Raw genomic sequence first — 22,576 nt, 5'->3', positions numbered from 1 at the left:
CACCCTCTTGAGTTTGTGTCATATGTTTTTCAGTATGTGAAGCCCAGGTTTGATGAACCTGTATGGACAGCAAGTAGAATAAGGGTTTCTGTGGGGGTGGGGGTGGGATGGGGAGTATAGTGGTGGTGGTGGTGGTGGGGGGGCCTAAAAGGGAGACGATGTTAAGGACTCCAGGAAGGAAAAGAATGTGTGGAAACCGATTGCAGTAGCAATTGTACAATACTGCTTGATGTGATTGAACAATGGAATGATATGATATATGTATTAACTCCCAATTAAAAAATAAAATAAAATAATTACTCGCATCACAAGGAGTACAAGGAAGAAGAACATGTTCTGGAATTGAATGTGGTGATAATTATACAACTCTTCTTGATATGATTGAATTGTATGACCTGTGGGTGAAGTGCTCATAAAACTCTGAAAAAGAAAGCCTCCTCTTTCCCTGGCAGAACTGCTGCTGATTTCTAACTGCTGAGTTTTTGCTTAGTAGCCGAACATATTATCCACAACATCACTCATGCTCTTCCTATAAGATTCGTTAGTTTATAACAATTTAGAAAATCCCCACTTTCAAGCATTTAGGATGGAATGTTGTTAGTACCTAGCTTTGGGCTACCTCCTGATTTGGTTGATGATGAATGCTGGTTGTGATTCTCATTGATCCCATGTCGTTTGCCTCTTGCCCTCCTTTTGTATGCATTCTGAGCTAAGGAGTCTGCCAACTGGCAGAAGTTGAGTGTATGGGCCAGAAATGAGAGAGAAGCATTTCAATTTGGCAAGTAACTTAGCCTTCTAATCTCCATATTTAAAAGGATGGAGTGGGAAAGCAGAATGGCGGAGAATGCTCTACCATTCATTTTAGTTATTATAACTTTGCAGTTTTTCCTAGTGCCAAGATCTAGAACGCATAGCATCGTGTGATGCTCTGAGAAGAAGAGAGTATTGAGCAGCAAGAACTATAGGGTCCAGCTCCCTAGCCTAGTTAGTTAGTTCACTAACTCTCTGAGCATAGCAAGGGAATTAACCTTCTTAACTTTGACGCCTCTTCTGTGAGATGAACCCACTCAACCGAGTGGCTGGAAGACTCATGCGGAACCAGAGAATGAGAGCCGTTAGGAATTTATAAGTGCTACACCATTGTGATGTTGTGTTATGATACTCTGTATAATACCTTATTTCAACTTGCCTCTCCCCGAGGGACACAGGTGTTGTTGTGATATATTTATCCCATTTTTGAATTGTGCATAGATTTTTAAAATCTTGTAATTTGCCGGGAAGCCTCTTGTAGAGGCGGAGGGTGGGGGTGGAGGAGGGCGGGGGCGGGGAAGAGTAAAGAATCTCCTGTTTTTGAGTCAGGCGTGGGTAATTTAAAAAGAAGTATTTATCATCTCTGCTCTCTTTACAGCTTGGAATCCCATCCACTGCCAGCACATCGAATGCCACAATGCAATTAATAAACCAGCTGTGAAGGTACTGTAGTCTTAGCCCTGCTGTCTTAGTGAACTCTCGATGGTTCCGTTATCAGGAGTAAACTGCTCTGTGAAATGGAGCAGATAGTGTAGCTTCTTCTCTGTACAGCAGAGACGTGTGCTCTGCAGCAGTCTCAAAAGCCTTTGTGTTCAATCCGACGGTGCTTTGGCAATTGGATCAAGCCACAGCAATAAATAACGGGCTATGAGTTCATAGCAAGTGAGGTGCAACACTGATCTAATTACAGAATAACCCTGGTCAAGTACTTAGATAACTCTTAACAGGTTTCTCTCTGAGCTACTGAACTCGAGGAACTTCTCTTGGCTTCATGTGTGTGCTACATGGCTCACAGATGTGTTGCTATGGCGTCAGTTCCAACACACAGTGGCACTACAGGACAGAGGACAACCACCCCCTAGGTTTTTGCAGGAACATGTGGCGTGGCATTGCCAAACTTTCAGTTGGCAGCCGAGCCCCTCAGCCACTGCCTTGTCAGAGCGCCTTTGCTGCATAGTAGGAGCACCTGACGCATGGCTGAGGGCACTGGCGATTTAGTGGTACTGTTCTCACCTCCAGCGTGCGAGACGTGTCCTGGTCAACACTTGTCTGTCATTGGAGACGTGGGTTGTCGTGATGATAAATGGATTTCAGCTAAATTTTCAGACATGGCCTCGCAAGGAAGACCTATTGATGATGTGCTTTGAATAGTCAGCCAATGAAAATCACATCGATCACAGTGGTTAGATTTTGTTGTGCACGGGGCCACCATGAGTTGGGAACCAACTTGATACTTAGCAGCAACAATGTTGTGTGTCAATGGGAATTCAAGAGTTGCAGGACGTAAGTACAAAATGATTAAGTTTCAGATCATAGCTACAATGTAGTTGAAATTATTGAGAAGTGTCTGAATAGCAAACAAAATCACATCAGAGGCAAGGCAATTTAGAGGTAAGGAAGCGATGGCTTTAAGAGGGCTAATCACTCTCCTAAAGCCCTACAGCCAGTTTGTGTGCCACACCTGCTGCAGAACTAGGTGCCCTGGCACCCAGTCTCATTCTCTGGCTCGTGCATCACATTGGTTCTGTTCTGTTCTAACCCTAAATATTTTCCCTGAATATTCATGGCATCTTTCTGTGGATTGAGTCATTTGGATTTGCAAGGAACAATTTTTATATTCTGAAGATGGGGTACATTTTCGGATTAAGACAAATTATTACTTCACAAATACTCATGGGATTTTTGTCTCCCTTATTCTATAGATGAATTGTATATTCTGTAGGTAAGTAAGTATACTGTCGAGGTTACCAAGTAATAGAAAAGGAATGCTATCGTTCTAAAGAAGCAAAGTTGAAAGGGTAAAATGCAGTATAGGACATATAAAAAAAGAACTAAAAGTGCATGCGCCACACTAAAACTAAGAGTGGTATACCGCTAATCACACTGTTAGCTATGTTACTAACACAGGCTGTCCTTATAGTACTATAATCTCTGCTTCTAATGAAGCCAAATGGAGTGACTTTATATTGGAAAAGAACAGGTCAGGGTTACCCACCAGGGCGAGCGTCGGTCTTTCCCTTTCTATCAGCTACACCTGCTGCTGCTCTTCAGCAGCCTTCTGGTGTTCAAGGACACCTTTCTCCAGCATGAGGATATCTTGGGCTAAGCATGTGTAAGTTCTCATTGTTCGTGGAGTTCATAATTCTTACCTAGTGGTGAGACGTTTGTGGTCTCCTCTTCAATTTCTACATCCCTTCTTTCTTCCTTTTGCCTCAGTGGTAGCCTCCCTCTTCCATGGGTTCACCCAGACATGAAAAGAAAGTCCTTTCTGTCTGGCTTCTCAGGTTGCTCTTCCTTGATTTTATATCAGACTGTATTCCCAGGAGCCCTCTGACATCCTGGTTAGTAATGCTTTCTGGCCTCCTTCTTGTGGAAATTATCACAAATCCGTTTTTCTCCTCTTCCAGGCAAACAGCCCAGTCCACTCCCCCGGGCTGGCCTCGCTTTGCTTGCATGCTGTATTCCAGAGTCAGATTTCCAGGAGAGGCCAAACCTTCTTGCTTTCTAAGTCCCGGTTTTCCTAAAGAGCCTCCATTGCTATTTTCAGTTTGTACAGTCAGCCAGGGCACACAGGGATGCCTTTCAGAGAGGCCCTATGCTGGACTGTCTTTTTACTCCCGTGTACCTGAGCCAGCAATGTTTCTCCTTTACAAAGTGACCATTTGCCACACCTGTACTGGTAACACCATACGATGGAGCACGGGTGTCCAGATGCGGACAGCATCACGTGAAGTGAGAGGCAAGTTAGGGAACCATGAGGTGTTGTGTCCATTTTGTTTAAAGATCATATAGCTATATATTCATATTCAGGGTAGAAAAAATGGGCAATGCGCATCAGAATGTTAAGTGTAATTGCATCTAGATGGAGGGTTTATGAGTTATTTCAATTTCCTTTTTCATAGTATCATTTTCCTGTCTGTGCTTTGGGCACGCATTACATATATCAACAGAAAAATTGTGTTTTTTAAACTGTGATAGCCAGTTATGAGCACTGATATGAACATTGATATGAGTGTGAATTGGTCTCGTAGGAGAAGAGTAGAACATTTCTAGCCACAAGTCTTGTGTGTGTGTTGACTACTGTAACAAATGAATAATCTCTAGACACTAGGAAAATGAAGAGGACCAAAAAACACGCATTAAGAAATGAAAAACTTACAACTTATGTATGCAAACAAAGATCCAGTTTCCTCCTATGCAAAGAGCTTCCATAAATGAACGAGATTAATTATCTAGTAGAGATACTAGGAAATGCTATAGATATAATTCAAAAAAAGTAGATATACATAATGCTTGAAATATGACAAAGTACTCAAACCCAATCACAACAAAAAAGAAATGCATATTAACATGCTCCTGAAATAACATTTCTCATCTCCTCAGGTGGAAAAAGATCCATCTAGCTCCTAGGCACAGATCTAATGGGTTATGCTAATTAAGTCACTTACCAGGTCAGAGATCAGCTAGCTAATTTCGGACTTTACAGTTTTAACATTCCAGGATTGTGTCCTGTGAGGGGAATGAAGAGATTCCCCCTGGCAGAGGTCTCGTGGACTCACTGGAAAGAAGAGAAAGGGATAAAGTGAGAACAATGACTTTAAGGTGGTCCTGTTGGGGTGTGTGGGAAAGTTTTAGGGAAATGGATTGCTCCTGTCGCTGTTAGGTGCCGTCTGGTTGATGCTGACCGAGGCTGTTCTGGCTCGGTGCCACTGGGTCAGTCCCAACTCACAGTGATCCCGTGCACAACAGAATGAAACACTACCTGGTCCTGCGCCAGCCTCAAACCTGCTAGGTGTGAGCCCATTGTTGCAGCCACTGCGTCCACCCGTCCACCCATCTCATTGAGGCTTTTCCTCTTTTCTGCCGGCCCGCTGCTCACCAAGCATGATGTCTTCTTCCAGAGACTGGTTGCTTCTGGTACCATGTTGGAATTATGTGAGATGATGTCTCAACATCTCTTCTAAGGGGTATCCTGGTTTGACTTCTTCCAAGATAGGTGTGTTCTTCTGGCTGTCCATGGTGCAGGCAATTTCCCTCTCCAACATCATCATTCAAAGGCATCAGGTATTCCTGGGTCTTCCTTCTGCTTGTCCAGTTTTTTGCAAGGATATGAAGTGATTGAAAAGCTCATGCCTTGGATCAGACCGGCCTTAGTCCACAAAGTGACAGACATCCTTGCTTTCTTCTTTTTTGACACTTAAAACGTCCCTTAGGGCAGATTTTCCCAACGCAATAGTGTGTTTGAACTCTTGACTGCTGCCTCCATGAGTGTGGATTGTGGATCCAAGTAAAATGAAATCTTTAGCAACTTTAGTCTTCACTTCACCCATCATGATGTTCCTTATTGGTCCAGTTGTAAACGTTCTTGTTTTATTTATATTGCGACATAATTCACACTGAAAACTATAGGCTAAGGCCTTTGTGAGTTCAAGGTTTCAAGTCCTCTTCACCTTCACCAGGCGAGGTGCGTCATCTGCATGTCACAGATTGTTAATGAATCTTCCTCCATCCATAACACTGAGGAGTTCTTCATATACGAGTTTATATAGGAGGGGGCGTCAAAGAGTTTGTGGGAAAATTCCACTATCAAGTAATTCCATTTTCAGTGACCTGTTGAAGTCCCCTGTGTCTATAGATTGTGGTTTAGCTTCTCAAATTTATTTCCTCAGATTTAACCAGTGTACCCCAACACACACCTTTCCTGATGTGAAACCAGGCAGTATCTACTTGTCCTGTTTTAACCACTGACTCTTGGTCTGTATTCATGCTCTCCAGGCGCCTAACAAAGGGTTCTGGAATTCTCATTCTTTGCAAAGTTAACAATTTTTACCATCCACAAAGTTGAGTGTATTTGCATAGTAAATAAAACACAGGCAAATATCTTTCTTTTGTTTCTTGCTTTTAATCAAAATCTCTTTGATGTCAGCAATGATATTTCTTATTCTATATCCCCTTCTGAATCGGGCTTGAATTTCTGGAATTTCCCTATCCATGTACTGCTGCAACCATGTTGAGTTATCTTCAGCACAGCATTACTTGCATGTGATATTATGTGATAATCATCATATTCTTTGGAATGGGTGAAAATATGGATCTCTTCAAGCCAGTTGGCTGTGTAGCTGTCTTGCAAATTTCTTGGCATAGATGAGTGAGCGCTTCCAGTTTTGCATCCGTTTGTTGAAACATCTCAACTAGCAACCTGTCAGTTCTTGGAGTCTTGTTTTCCAACAGCGCCTTTAGGGCATCTTGGATCACTTCTTCCTTCAGCAGCAGTGTTCTTCATCAAATCCTCCTTTCTGAAATGGTTGAATGTCGATCGGTTCTCTCTGGTACGGAAAGTCTGTGTATTCTTGCGATCTTCTTTTAATGCTTCCTGCATTATTTGGTATTTCCCCCACAGAATATTTCAGTATTGCCACTTGCACTTTTCCCAGGTGTTTTAACTTGAGAAACGCCGATTGTATTTGTCTCTTTTGGTTTTCTAACCCCAGGTCTTTGCATATTTCATTATAATACTTGACTTTGTCTTCTCGAGTTGCCCTCTGAAATCTTCTGCTCTGTTCTTTTACTTCCTATCTTCAATTTATTTTCAGTAGTCTGTGTTCAAGAGCAAGTTTCAGCGATTCTTTTGACATCCGTTTTGGTCTTTTCTTCCTGTCTTTGAAATGACTTTTTGTCTTCCTCCTGTTCGACTCACCTGGTGTTTTTCTCAGCCTTCACTGTGCCAAAGCTACGGTCTTTAAATTCAGGTGAGATGTACTCCTGTTCTAGTTGGGCTCTTGTGGACTGTGTTCGGCTGAGTACACTTATATGTGTATGTATATAGAAAGAGATTGATATCAAGAAATCGCCCACACAGTTGTAGAAGTGAGTAAGTCCAGAAGTCTTTGGTTCGCTGTAAGCTGAAGACTTCCCCCGACTCCTGTAGTTGCAGGAACCGATGAACCGGAAGCAGGAAGGCAAGGCAGCAAGGCCACAGGCTGGTGGATGCCCCCCCAATGAATCTGAGATCAGCCGAATGGCACTCCACTGATGGATCTTGGGATCGGCAGGGGATATAACAGGAAGCTGAAGAACCGGATGTAGGACCCGGAGCCAGCAGTAGAAGTAGAAATCAACTAGCTTCTACGCACTGTCAATGAATACTAACAATGGATACACCCCCAAATGACCTTAACCAATCACATCAAGGGACTAGATTAAGGAGGCCTATTCTCCCCATTCTCCTCCTCTGCCCCAACCATGCACGCATGCAAACACACACACACACACACACACACACACACACGTTTGCCAGTATGTTGTACGGTGGTGGCTTCTGTGTTGCTGTGATTCTGAAAGCTATGTCACTAGTATTTTAAGCACCAGCAGTGTCACCCCCAATAAACAGGTTTCATCCGAGCTTCCAGACTTAAGAAGCGACTGTGAAGAAGGCATACGCCCTCCACTTCACAGGAATCTGGCTCTCCAAACCCCGATGGACAGCACTGACCTGGTCAGACACTGAAAACCTCAAGAACAGCAGCAGAACATCGTCAGAGAGCGTGCCAGAAGACGAGCCCCTCAGGTCAGAAGGCCCTCAGACTATGACGGAGGAAGAGAGTTGACCACACTGACCCCGGTACACGTGCTGATGGGGCATGACTCAAAGCGAGAAGAGAAATTAATTAATTTCAATTAATCATTGAAAATTGAAATGTTTCTAGTATAGATCTAGGAAATTGGAATTTGTTAAAAATGAAATGGAACACAGAAAGATTGGTATTCCAGGCCTTGGTGAGCTGAAATCAACTGTGATTTTTCCATTTTGAATCAGAAAATCATATAATTTAATATGCTGGGACTGACACAATCAAGAGGAATGGCGTATTAATTGTCAAAAAGGACATTTCAAGATCTAGCTTAAGGTATGACACTCTCTGTGATAGGATAGTGCCTATCTGAATACAAGGAAATTCAATCAATACAATGATTACTCAAATTTATGCTCCGGCCATGAAAGATAGTGATGTAGAAGTCGAAGAATTCTACCGATGTTTTCAGTCAGAAATTGATCAAACCTGCAATCAAAATGCATTGATCACTATTGGAAATTAGAATGCAAAAGTTGGAAACAAAGAGGAAGGAACAGGAGTTGGAAAATGTGGTCTTGGTGATAGAAATGAAGCTGGAGATTGCATGAGAAGAATTTTGCAAGCCCAATGACTTGCTCATCTCAAATACCCTTTTCAACAACATAAGATATGAACTTCTCCAGATGGAATATACAGAAATAAAACCGACTACACACGTGAAAAGAGACGATGAAGTTAATATCCACAGCTAAAATGTATATCCAGATGAGATACATAAAAAGCAAATTGATTACATCTGGGGGAAAGGACAACATAGAAGCTAAATCTCAGCAACTAAAACCAGGCCAGGGGCTCACTGTGGAGCAGACTTTCAATTGCTTATCTCTAAGTCCAGGTTGAAGCTGAAGAAAATGGAAGCAAGTCCACGAGAGCCAAAACATGACCTTCAGTCGATCCCACCTAAATGTCAAAAACATCTCAAGACCAGATTTGACTCATTAAACACTAATGACAGAAAACCCGATGAGATGTGGGATGATATCAGGAGCATCATACATGAAGAAAGCAAAGGTCATTATACAGACAGGAAAGAAAGAAAAAAATCAAAGTGGATGTCGTAAGAGACTCTGAAACTTGATCTTATCATAGCATACCTAAGGCACACGTAATAAATGATTAAATCAATGAGCTGAATAGAAAATTTCAAAGAGCAGTTCAAGAATGCAAAGTAAAAGATGATAAAGAAATACGCAAAAAACCAGAGTTAGAAAACCGAAAAAGAACATGCTCAGCATATCTCAACCTGAAAGAAGTCAGGAAAAAATTCAAGCCTTGAGTTGCATTATTGAAAGATTCTATGGGCAAAATATTGAATGCTACAGGAAGCATTAAATGAAGATGGAAAGCTTACTTACACAGAGTCACTGAATCAAAAGGAACAAGTAGACATTCAACCATTTCAAGAGGTAGGCTATAAGCAAGAACCAATGGTACTAATGGAAGAAGTCCAAGCTGCACTGAAAACATTAGCCACAAAAAGCCTCCAGGCATTGAAGGAATAGCAGTAGAAATCTTTCAACAAGCTGATGAAGCACTGGAAGCATTCACTCATTTATGCCAAGACAGCTACCTGGCCAACTGACTGGAAGAGTCTGGTATTTTTACACATTCCAAAGAAAGGTGAGCCAACAGAAGGCGCAAATTATGGAAGAATATCATTGATATCACAGGCAAGTACAATTTTGCTGAAGATTATCCAATGTTTGCAGCAGTACATTGTCAGGGAGGTGCTAGAGATCCAGGCCAGATTCAAAAGCTGACTTGATACAAAGGATATCATTGTTGATGTCAGATGGATATTGACTGAAACCAGAGGACACTAGAAAGATATTTATGTAGGTTTTGTTCACTATGCAAAGGCATTTGACAGTGTGGACCATAAAAAGCTGGATAGCATTATGAAGACTGGGAATTCCAGAACGATACATTGTGCTCATGAGGAACCTGTGCATGGACCAAGAGGCAGTAGTGCAAACAGAACAAGGGAATACTGCATGGTTTCAAATCAGGCAGGGTGTGCACCAGGGTTGTAGCCTCTTACCATACTTATTCAATCTGTATAAGGAACAAACCATCAGAGAAGCTGGGTTATATGAAGAATACTGTGGCATCAGACTTGGAAGAAGGCTTACCAACAACCTTCAATATGCAGATGACACAGTTTTGTTTGCTGAAAGTCAGAACTTGAAGCACGTGCTGATGAAGATTAAGGATTACAGACTTCAGTGTAGATTACAACTCAATGTACAGAAGACAAAAATCCTCACAACTGGACCAATAGATTACATCATGTTAAACTTTGTAAAGATTGAAGTTGTCAAGGGTTTAATCTTGCTTGGACCCACAATCACTGCATATGGAAGCAGCAGTCAAGAAATCAAAGGACATATTGAATTGGGTAAATCTGATGCTCACGACCTCTTCAAAGTGTTGAAAAGTAAGGATGCTACTTTGAGGATTAAGATAAACCTGACTGAAGCCATGGTATTTTTATTTGCCTCCTAGACATGTGAAAGTTGGGCTTTACATAAGGACGACTGAAGAAGAATAGATGCATTTGAACTACGGTGCTGGCCAGACTATTGAAAGTACCACAGGGTGCTCAAAGAACAAACAAATCTGTCTTGGAAGACGTGCAGCCAGAATGATCCTTAGAGGCAAGGATGGCAAGACTTCATCTCGTATATTTCAGACATGTTATCAGGAGAGACTCTCCCTGGAGAAGGACATCATGCTTGATAAAGTGGAGGGGGAATGATACAGAGGAAGGCCTTAGACGAGATGGATTGACACAGTGACTTCAACGATGGGCGCAAACATAGAACAATCATGAGGATGGTGCAGGCTTGAGTGGGGTTAGTTCTGTTGTACATCGGGTCGCTATGAGTTGGCCCAGACTCAAGGGCACTGAGCAACAACAGACTCCCCACAACTGCTTGGCTGCATCACAGCAGATCCCATCATGGAGTTGACCCCACACTGTGTTAGATCCGATCATGGGAGAATGTTGGCCCCTCCAAGTTGCCATAAAAGCTAACTATCACAAAAACTCTTCATTTTCTTCGCTTTCAACTTGAATGTGCATAGGAGAAGTTGGTGGCTTGTTTATTCCACACTTGGTTCCTAGCCTTTTCTCTAATTGACGATATTTAGGTCTTTCATCATCTCTTTCTACAGATGTAATCTATTTAATTCCTGTGTGTTCCATCCAGCCAGGACCAATTGTGTAGTTGCTGTTTATTTTGTAGCAAAGGGTATTTTCAATGAATAAGTAGTTGGTCTTGCAAATTTCTATCATGCAATCTCTGGCATTGTTTCTAACAGCAAAGTCATGTTTTCCAACTACTGATTTTTCTTGGTTTCTAATTGTCTCACTCCAATCTCCAGTAATACATCACGATTGTGTGTTTGATCGGCTTTAGGCTGCAAAACTTGGTAGAATTCTTCAATTTCTTCATCTTTGTCATTGGTGGTTGGTGTGTAAATATTAACTAATCTTCTTTGTAAGCATGTGGACATTACTCTATCGCTTACAACTGTGTACTTCAGAATCAGTCTTGAAATGTGCTTGTTGAAGAGGAGTAATATCACATTATTCCTCTTCAATTTGTCATATGATTGTCCTATTCAAGATGGCCAATACCAGTCACTTCAGTTTACGAATGCCTAGAATATAGATTTTTATGCATTCCATTTTACTTATGACAATTTCCGCTTTTTCTAGATTCACATGTATATGTTCCATGGTCTAAGTATTAATAAATGTTTTCAGCAGTTTCTTCTAATTTTGAAACCTGCCACACAAAGGTCCTGAATACTTTCCCCATCCATTACTTAATCCATGATTAAGGATCACTTTTCTCTGAAGTGACACTTCTCCCCAATTGTATTTTGAGTACCTTTGAGATGAGAACATGAGGTGCTTATCATCTATACTATATCGGACCATGTTTCATGGCTAGTCATAAGGCTTCAACGACCAGTGTTTTGGAAGTAGGTCATCAGGTTCTTCTTCCTAGTCTGTCTTAGTCTGGAAACTCTGATGAAGCCAGTCTACTTTGGGTGACACTGCTGGTACTTGAAATACCCGTGACATTGCTTACAGATCCACAGCCATGTGCAAGCTTTCACAGTATAACAAACTGACCAACAATTAATCAGGAAATGGCTTAGTCCTAAAAAAAAAATCAATGAATTTATCTATTATTAGTGAGCCATACCACTCAGATAATATTGATTGTTCCCAATAGGAAAGTTTTACCCATTTTTGTTACAATAAGTAGCAATCACACACACACACACACTTTTTTAGGTAACAGATGACAGGTCGGATTGAAAAATGGAACTATAATAGGATTCACAGCTCATTACATTATGCTCTGCTTTTGATTTTTGTTGGCTGTATCTGAAGAGAACTTTGTAAATACTTTGAAACCCAGGTGTTTATTTAACATAGGGATTGATAAAGTATGTTCCAACAGGCCAAATCTGTTCCACTATCGATTTTTATAAAGTTTTATTGTCACCTAATCATACTCAATTGCTTATAGATTGTAGCTATTTTCTTGTTACAATGGCAGGTTTGAATAGTTGCAACAGAAACTGATGAACCATTTATTTATTATTAAAAGCCCCAAACCATATAATTTTTAGCAACGTACAGAAAAAGAGTTAGCCAACATCTATATATCTATATTTGTCTATATATACACATTCATCATAACTAAGCGAACATTGCATTTATCTAAGGAAAAATTTTACACTGGACCTTTAACATCAGGGACTATATCATTTGCAACATCATTATAGTCTTATTATTTAAATTTAGCAATTTCAACTTTTCTCCATCACTCAAACTACTCATGTTTTTGACTTGAAATGATAGGGCGGTTGGCTTTTCCTGTCTGGTCATTTCCCTTTTCAAATCAGTAAAAGCCCTGAAAGAAAGACAGGCTGTAGTTTCTGTAGAGAGGGTGTTGCAGGCATGCTGAGTGCGTGTAGGTTTGCAACTATAGCATGCATCGGTTATTTGTTGGAGGGCGGGAACAGACTTCAAACTGATGAGTGCATCAATGAAATGTAAACCAAGGCAGCATTCAACATTCAGCTAATCATCTTCATGCTTTGCTCAGGTGATTTCAAACACCCAGCTATTTCAAATTTCCTGATTAACTGTCCACACGTTTCATCCCCGCACTTAGGCTGTTGAAAACGCAGTCACAAACAATAAAAGCAACTAAACGACTAAAGAAGGTATAGTAGAATTAATCGAATTACAGGTCATGTCTGGAAGAAAATAATAAGCCAGCGTGGAAAGGAAGCGCCGGATGATTGCTATAGAACTGAGACTCTGGAGTCAGAGCAGGGAGGCACCCACCTCAATACAATACTAACATTTCGAAATGCTCCGTCATGAAAAGCAAAATGTGCTATTGCTCTAGCATTTTGGCATCAGTAGTCTGGTATCGTTTTTTGAATCTCCATAATACACTGTCCTCTTCTGAAAGAGATGATCATGTTTGCGGTTTAGGGAAAGGAATTGCCACGTTAAGTCACAGACACCCAATTTGAGCAACTATTGAACCAGACGAGTTTTATCCTGAGTGAGGATTGATTGCTTGGCACTATTGTACTTGAAATTTCAACTAACAAGAGACATGACGGCCCCCCGATGACCAGACTCACCTCCACCCCACCCGGTGTGGACTCACAAGCCAATGCAGGGAAAATCAGGCATAGGGAGAATGGGTTCTATTTAAAGTATGTGTTCCTCTTTCCCTCTGAGGCTAGTTTGCAAGTCTGTCGCTATGGGAACATTTGGGCTCGTGGTATAGAGATGGGTGAACTGGGCAGGAGGACTCATTCTGCCTTTTCCATGTGTTCCAGATGTGCATAGACCCTTCCCTGTCAGTAGCGTTGGGTGACAAACCGCCCCCGTTGTATCTCTGTGAAGAATGCAGCCAGCGGATCGCAGGGTAGGTACAAAGGTCATTGCCGAAAAGGAAAATAAATAGAGCAACAAGGAGGTGATAAGGAAAGTGATTTCAACTTAAATCGGTACATCACTCACATTTTCCACGGGTCTGTGTTCTTATCAAGGCTAGTTGGTCTGATAGTTATTGTACAAAAAGCTTGCATTTGGGAGGTTTCAGCTTTGAAAAGTTACAGTATTTATCTGTACAGGAGAAAACAATTCCATCAACCCGAGGAGCTTGGGTTTTGAATAGCCCTGGTAGAGTCATGGAGAAAAATCAGATTGGTTTCCACCATGGCTCTCTGCTCATTTGTTTCACAGAATCAGACTCAGCTTGGTACAAATCATGCATATTTTGGTTGGCTTAATTGACATCTGGAAAGTATCACTTAAAGATAACTGGATATGATGAAATGTCTATAATTTATAATTTAGCTGGGGTGTATTAGACATTTCAAAAGCTTATCATGATAGTGCTCTTAATTACACTGGCTTTCTATTAAAAGCCTTTCAGAAATAGCACACAGCTTATGAACAGTCATCTGTAACCTAACATTTTAGTGCAGCTCAAAAATGCATTTTGTTTTTCTTTATAGAGACCACAGTGAATGGCTGATTGATGTTCTTCTGCCACAAGGTATGGCTCCCTTCAGGAAGGATGAATAATGTGTAATCGTGGCTAATGACAAGGTTGATTTATCTCCGTTTGTAATGTTCTGTTCCACAAAGACAGTAGCAATATATTATAGTCTGTGAGTATTCACTGATATAAAGCATGGTGACCATGTTTTGCTGATAATATACCCACATGTTTAATCATGAAGAAAGAGGTACCGTCTCTACTGAAAGGGGGTAGAGGTTGGATTTGGACCCCTATGACAAAAGTTCTCTGAAACATAGGAGAAGCCTTTCAAAAGTTCATGGAAAAATTCGATTGTCTTCCAATTCCATGTTCCCACTAACTTTTTGAAGCCCTCTCCTATGTCTCATGGGATGTTCTGTACAGGTAACAGGTGTGAACGAGGCTGTGTGTGCCAGACAGGAACGGGAATGAAAGCCACCAGTAGAAAAAGAAATGATGAACGGACCTTTGTCCCCATTAGCACTAGCTCCTGCGGTTTGTTTTGGAGACTATTGGGTTGTTCTGATCCTCAATCGCCCCTCTGGGAAAAGGAGACTAAAGCGCCCCTCGCCATCTCCATGGAACGACAAGATGGGAATGTTTTTAAAGTTCCTTAGAGTTCTGAAACTATGGCTTAGAAGTGGTGGTTCCTAGACAGGCCACTCTTCCGCACACAGGGAAGTACTAAAGTACCCAGAAACGCAAAGGAAAGATGAAATCTGGGAAAAGTTGGGGGCAAACTCTATATAGGTCGGGCTTACAGAGGAAACTTGATATGTAGATTCTAAAAGAAATCCTGCCACGTGTCCTATTTAAAAGAAAGGTAAGCCTTTGTGTTAGCTAAATTCTGTGAACTATTTTTTTTACTTAATATCTTTGAAGTATAAAAATTACAGTCTTTTTTTTTTGTAGTCTGACTCTAAATATTGGGTCATGTCAACCAGAAGAGAAGAATTGATTTAGTGATCACTCTCCATTTATAGACTGGAGCAAGAAGGTAGCTTCTACTTCAAAGAGGGTTGGGCATTTCTATGAGTATCTGTGAAATATTTGGGCTTGTAGGGTCAAAGATTACTATCCCCCCCTTAAATTAGATGATCTTTTTAGTGAATTTCCAGTGTTCTGAGGTAAAGCCCATATCAGGTATGTTGTAGAATCCTGGTTATCTTTGGCAGATGTTACTAATCTTTGGAAGAAAAATGACAATGACTTTTTATTATTTATCTAGAAATGTGGCCCTCAGTTCAGGTTATTTAAGATAAACTCTAGGATCTCAATCATTAATTATACAAAACCATTTTCAAAACCGACTTATAAATTTCATTGATTGGAATCCACTAATCCATTATTTCCACACAGGATGTGGGAGATATTTACCTTTAATCATTTTAATAACTTATAACATAGCCTATACTATAAATAAGGTTTGGGCTCATTAGCACTTGTAGTTTCAAGAGAAGTGTTAACAGATTCTTAAAAAACCTATTTGCAAATATTTTTAAGCATCAATGTTTTAATGGATATAATCGATATGCTTACTAAAACAAATTCTTATCTGCTCATTAAAAAGCCAATCCCTTACGTAGGCAATGTTTGACACTTTTTCTCTAACTGGTCTACCATGGGTTTGAAATTGCCTTCTCTTAAATGTCTTATACCGTTTAAACATGGTATGAATTGATAGTTCAAGTCTAAGGAGTCCAACTTTTTTTTCCCCTCAGGTGTGATATGTCAAATCATCCCCAGGGTGCAGCTCTGAATATAGCATGTTACATCAGTATTATAGAATAAAAGACAAAGCAGCCAACATAGCACCCAGAGACTTAGCTCTGGGTCTGCCTCTAAGGTTAATAGACATGGAAGAAGTCATCCCACCATAGTGACCCTTGATTTTGTTCTCTGTAAAGGAGGGAGATGAGATTAAAGTTGTTTGACTTTAACATGATTGGATTTCTAAGTCAAGTCCAAGAAAGTTGGTTGAATTACTTCTAAGAATAAGTAACACAGTGTCCAGGTATTTTTTTTATTTCATTCGTCATGAACCCTACCATATGAGAAAGAGATATTTTGTGGTGCCTTCTGAGGAGAATAAAGGTCACCATAAGTAGATGCCAATTTACTGACAGGAAGCTGTTTGGGCCAAGTCCAGAAGTGTCCTCCTAAAGTGGTTTTTTCCCTAGCCCTATCCCCTGCAGGGTTGCCCTTATTTAAATGGGCTCTCTTTCAGTGTTGATGTTTTTATACCTTCCCCTTACAGCTGAAATATCTGCTATCTGTCAGAAGAAGGTAAGAGCAAACCATCTGTGTTTTGGGGCATGATTCGCTGTGTTTGTACGTAACTTCATCCGTTGACATCTGCCTCATTTCTGCACCATGGTTTCCCAGTGTGTACATGTCAGTGTATCTGTGAAAGAGAAAAGAAATAATTTAGCATGCACGATCACTATGTCCAAATGTTCTTTATGTCCATTTCTGCTTTTGCTCACCCATTTTATGCACCATGTTTTTGGTAAGTAATCTGATTTAAAAGCACACAAGTACCTCTTAAAAAGTAGTCTAATTACAAAAAGGTTTGAATCACAGTACAGTGTATGAGACTTAACTCTAGTAAGGGATGTATCTATATACTGAAAACAAACAAACAAACACAACAACTTTATTTTCTTGAAGTGGAGGGCAAATGGATGTTGAAGATATAACCAGTCTGTCTCTATATAGAAAATGGTCATTTATATGTAAAGATGATTTCTCTAGCCAAGCAATGATTTTTTCTGGCTAAAGAGCCCTTCTTTAAAATTTCCTTTAGCCACATTTTCAAAAAATCACATAGTTAATCTTTATCTGTTTGGTTAACTACTATCGTTTCTCAAGGAATACCACTTTTGAAATATATTTCCTTTGTATTATAGATTATTATTATTATTATTTTAATCATTTTATTGGGGGCTCGTACAACTCCTATAACAATCCATAAATACATCAGTTGTGTCAAGCACATTTGTACATTTATTGCCCTCATCATTCTCAAAACATATGCTTTCTATTTGAGCCCTTGGTATCAGCTCCTCATTTTTTCCCCTTCCTCACCACTCCCCCCTCCCTCATGAACCTTTGATAATGTATTATTATAATTTTGTCATGTCTTACACTGTCTGACGTCTATCTTCACCCACTTTTCTGTTGTCCATCCCCCAGGGAGGAGGTTATATGTAGATCCTTGTAACTGGTTCTCCCTTTCCACCCCATATTCCCTCCACCCTCCCAGTATCGCCACTCTCAGCACTGGTCCTGAAGGGATTCCCTGTGTTTCCAGTTCCTATACACTATACCAGTGTATATTCTCTGGTCTAGCCAGATTTGTAAGGTAGAATTGGGATCATGATAGTGGGAGATGGGAGCGTAGGGGGTGGGAGGAAGCATTTAGGAACTAGAGGAAAGTTGTATGTTTCATCGTTGCTACACTGCCACCTGGCTGGCTCATCTCCTCCCCGTGACCCTCCTGTAAGGGGATGTTCAGTTGCCTACAGATGGGTCTTGGGTCCCCAATCTGCACTCCCCCTCATTCACAATGACATGATTTGATTTTTTTGTTTTTTGATGCCTGATACCCGATCCTTTCGACACCTCGTGATCACACAGGCTGGTGTGCTTCTTCCATGTGGGCTTTGTTGCTTCTGAGCTAGATGGCTGCTTGTTTACCTTCAAGCCTTTACGACCCCAGACACCTTCAGCCACATTTTGTAACAGTTTCTCAAACCCATTTCCATCTTATTTGCTTATTCTATTAGTTGAAATGTAGAACCATAGTATCATATCATGCAAAGAGATTCAGATTATTTGGTTGAGATCATTGGGAATAGCCAGTTCTATTTCCACCTACCTATGTGACCTTATACAAGTTACTTAAACTTGTTTGGGAAGGTTGAGTTGGGTACATTTGGAGAACTGTCTCATAACAAACTATTCTAAATGCAGTGTCTTAGAACAGTATCATTTCTTTGCTCACAATTTTGTGGGTTGGCAGTTACACTCAGCTTGGCGTTTCTGCTGTGCTCCTTTGGGCTCACTTATGCATTTGCAGCCAGTTGGTGAGTAGGCTGGTGGTGTCTGGAGCCTCCGCTGGGGTGGCTAGAATGGTTGGGTTGCTTATGGTGTCTAAGTTTTCCTTTATCCAAGAAGCAACTCAACCTCCAGGAGAGTAGCCTGGGCTTGTTTACGTCTCATAAGGTTCTGGGGGAGAGTGAGAGAGGAGGTAGTAAGGTCTCTTGGAGACTGAAGTTTGGAAGTCGCAAAATGTCATTGCTGCTGCTTCCCATTGGTCACAAGCAAGCGAGATTCAAGGAGTGGGGCAATAAAATCCTCCTCTTCCTAGAAGGAGCTGTCAAAATGTTGTGGCTATATTTAATCTACCACAGTATGCCCTCTGGACATAATCATTTATATTCTTTTCATCTGCAAAATAGACCCGAGACCTACTAAGACCCCAAAGTCTTATCTATTTATGATACCAGGCTTGCCGTCCAATATCTCTTGATCTACATTGGTCTGGTCACTGGTCAAGCTCTTTGGATAAGGTTCCTCAACCCAGAGACAGAGTGAACTAAAAGTCATGATATCGGCCCCCTACACACCCTTCACCACCACTTGACTGGAGTTTTCCTGAACAGGATTTAGAGACACTTCAGGCTAAGGCAGACTAGGAACTATCTGCTCCCCCGAAGCAACCATTGAAAACTCAATGGATCACAATGGTTTGAGCCCACGGAACATAGCTTTGTCACAAAGCAGGGGTCAACTCAATGGCAGTTCAAAACAGCAATATAACTCCTGGGGCATGTGGTGGTGAGATGCTGGTGAGAGGCGGTTCGGACTCCTGGTAACTCTCTGTACCAGTGGATGAAGCATTGCCTGGTTCTGTCCCTTGTTAGTTTCAGTCCATCGTTGCAGCCACTGTGTCAGTCCACCTTGTCGAGGGTCCTCGTTTGTGATGATGCTCCATTTCACCAAGCGTGCTATCCTTCTCCAGGGACTGGTCTTTCCGGGTAATGTGTTCAAATACGTGAGACAAAGTCTTGCCATCCTTACTTCTAAGGAGCATCCTGGCTTTACTTCTTCCAAGATATGTCTGCTTGTTCTTGTCGCAGGCCAGGGGACTTTCAGTATTCTCCTCCAGCACACCTTCCCTCAAGTGCACTGCTTCTTCAGTTTCACATCTTCAGTAGCCAACGTTCACGGGCACAGGAGGCAAACTGTCAGTTACACCTTGGACCTCAAAGGAACATCTTTGCTTCTCAATACTTTAGAGATTGACCCCATGAAATGTGTCATTTGCTTTCGACTGCTCCTTCCATGAACATTGATTGTACATCCAAGCAAGATGAATTCCTTGCCAACTTGAATCTTTTCTCCATTTGTTGTGATGCTACCTATTGGTCTGGTGGTGAGGATTCTGGTCTTCTTTACATTGAGTTGTCATCCACACCGAAGGCAGCCGTCCTTGATCTTCACCAGACAGTGCTTGAGATCCTCCTCATTTTCAGCAGCAGGGTTATCACAGGTTGATAACAAGCCTTCTCCAGTCCTGATATTGCATTCTCCTTTGTATAATCCAGCTTCTCTGATTATTTTCCCAGCATACCGTTTGAATAAGTATGGTGAGTGGATAGAATTCTATCACATACCTTTCCTGATTTTAAACCATGTAGTACTCTCTTGGCAAAGACTGTTGAAGGTACCAGGGACTGATAAAAGGACAAACCAATCTGTCTCCGAAGAAGTATGACCAAAGCGCTTCGTAGAAGCAAGGACAGTGAGCCTTTGCTTTACATGCTTTGGACATGTTGTCAGGAGAGACCAGTCCCTGGAGAAGGACATCATGCCTGGTAAAGTAGAGGGTCAGTGAAAGAGTGGAAGGCCTTCGATGCGATGGGGGACACAGAGGCTGCAGCATGGGCTGCCGCATAAGAACGCTTGTGAGCATGGTGCACCAGGCAGTGCTTCCTTCTGTTGTGCACAGGGCCCCTAGGTGCCTGCACCCAGCAGCTAGAGTAACAACGGCCTTCCTGTGTTCTGTTCCCACAACTGACTCCATGAGCAGGTTCCTCATGGGCATGAGTAAGTGTTCTGGAATTCCATTCTTCTCAATGCTATGTTTGCTATGAGCCACACAGTTAAATGCTTTTGCATAGTTAATAAAACACAAGTAAATACCTTTCTGGTATTCTCTGTTTTCAGCCAAGATCCATCTGACGTCAGCCATGATCTCCCTCTTCTGCTTCTGGCCTGAACCTCTGTCAGATCCCTGTCAATGTACTGCTCTAGTCATTGTTGGATAATCTTAAGCAAAATTTACTTACATGTGCTGTCAATGATTGGCCTGTACTCTGAGCATTCTGGTGGGTCACCTTTCTTTGGAATGGGTACAAATATGGATCTCTTCCAGTCAGTTGGCCAAGCAACTCTCTTCCAAATTTCCTGGCACAGATGAGTGAGTGTTTCCATAGCTTCATCAGGTGGTTGAACCATTGCAGTGATATTCCATCCATTCCTAGAGCCTTGTTTTTGGCTAATGCCTTCAGGGCAGCCTGCAAACCTCACTTCAGTACATTGGTCCATGCTCATCTGCTATCTCCTGAAATGGTTGAATGCCAACCAGTTTCTTTTGGTACCACGACTCTGTGTATTTTTCCATCTTCTTTGGATACTTCCTGCATCATTCAACATTTTGCTTATAGATTCTTTCAAGATTGTAACTCAAGGCATGATTTTTTTCTTGATATGTACTTTGGACATATTATGCTGAAAATGGTCTTCCTTTTTGGTTTTCCAATTCTAGCTCCTTGCACATTTTATTATATTCGTTTTCTTGAGCTGCCCTTTGACATTTCCTGTTCAGCTTTTTTTCCCTCCACAATTTCTTCCATTTGCCTTAGTTGCTTTATGATTAAGAGCAAGCTTCAGAGTCTCTCTGATACTCACTTGGATTTTTTCTTTCTTTCCTATCTTTTTAATGACCTTTTGCTTTCTTCATGTATGATGTTCTTCATGTCTTCCCACAGCGCATCAGGTCTTCTCTCATTAGTGTTTAATGCATAAAGTCTGTTCTTGAGATGTTCTTGAAGTTCAGGTGGGCTAGACTCATGTTTGTATTTTGGTTTTCATAGACCTGTTCTCATTGTTTTCAGCTTCAACTTGAACTTACATTTGAGCAATTGGTGGTCTGTTCCACAGGCAGCCCCTGACCTAGTTTTAGCGGCTGATATGGAGCTTTTCCATCGTCTTTTCCCACAGATGTTGTCAGTTTGATTCCTGTATATACCGTCTGGTGAAATCCATGTTGATAGGCACTGTTCGTGTTGTTAACAAGATTTCCATGCTGTATTCCATCCATGTTGAGTCTGTTTTGAGGAAGCATCTCTTCCCCAGTTGTATTTTGAGTACCTGTTAATACTTACCAGCGATGCATGAGGCTTTCACTGGGCAATCTTTTAAAAAAGTAGGCCACCAGGTTCTTCTTCATAGTCTCTTAGTATGGAAGCTCTGCTTAAACCTGATATTTAAAATATGGTGACATAGCTTCCAGCACCAAGTAGCACTATAGTACAACCAACTAACATTTGGTGGGCACTTTTTATTACTTATCTTTTAATAAACACTATATTTTACCTAACCCTTAATTTGGAGACCTTCCATTATGTTCATAAGAGTTCAGAATTCTTTGACTTCTCTTTTGGCACAGTTATGCCTCCATTTCATTTGATACGACATATTTCTGCTATTGACAAGTACGCCCGCACTAAGAAATGATACTGTCAGCACCGCGGTTAAAAGAAACAGACCTTGATTTATTTTAATTGTGTTATTGTATGTGACCGCTTGGAATTTCTTCTTTCTGTTTAAGATTCCCAAAGTGAAACAGAGCAGCTAGAATGATCATTTGAAAACCAGGCTCAGATGCATCTGAGTCGAAGGGAAATCACTCCCGTTTACTTTTGAAACAAACACACGTAGGGGAGACCACAGATGTTGCAAACAGACTGTAATTTGTTGTTGTGCCTTTGAGTTGGGACTGATTCATAGAGACCCCCTGTACAACAGAACAAAACACTGCCCATGTTGGCTCCAACTTCAAAATTGTTGCTCTATAGGAGCTCAGCGTTGCAGCTACTGTGTCAATCCATCCCTGGGAGGGCCTTCATTTTTTTTTTTTTTTTTTACAAATATTTCAAGGTCTGTTTGTTGATCTTTAGGAGTGTTTTCTGGTCAAATTTTTGGTATTCCCTTGGGACTTTGTTGCTCTTTTCCCCTTGCTGTTCT

General features: G+C 41.2%; 1 protein-coding gene across 11 annotated transcripts in view; it reads left to right on the top strand.

Annotated features, from left to right (window-relative positions):
* The window catches only part of UNC79 (unc-79 homolog, NALCN channel complex subunit), a 299,617-nt gene that overhangs the window by 124,268 nt on the left and 152,773 nt on the right, over nucleotides 1-22,576 (top strand). For all 11 annotated transcript variants that reach the window (XM_045288090.1, XM_045288086.1, XM_045288091.1 and 8 more), the window contains 4 exons: nucleotides 1,409-1,473; nucleotides 13,551-13,639; nucleotides 14,235-14,275; nucleotides 16,518-16,546. In XM_045288090.1, coding sequence (XP_045144025.1) covers nucleotides 1,409-1,473; nucleotides 13,551-13,639; nucleotides 14,235-14,275; nucleotides 16,518-16,546 — 224 coding nt within the window. The remainder of the gene's footprint in view (nucleotides 1-1,408; nucleotides 1,474-13,550; nucleotides 13,640-14,234; nucleotides 14,276-16,517; nucleotides 16,547-22,576) is intronic.

Source organism: Echinops telfairi, unplaced genomic scaffold (assembly GCF_000313985.2).
Source record: "Echinops telfairi isolate 266 unplaced genomic scaffold, ASM31398v2 ScPeMD7_18;HRSCAF=68, whole genome shotgun sequence".
Taxonomy (NCBI): Eukaryota; Metazoa; Chordata; class Mammalia; order Afrosoricida; family Tenrecidae; genus Echinops; species Echinops telfairi.
This window is presented reverse-complemented; position numbering and strand designations above follow the sequence as displayed.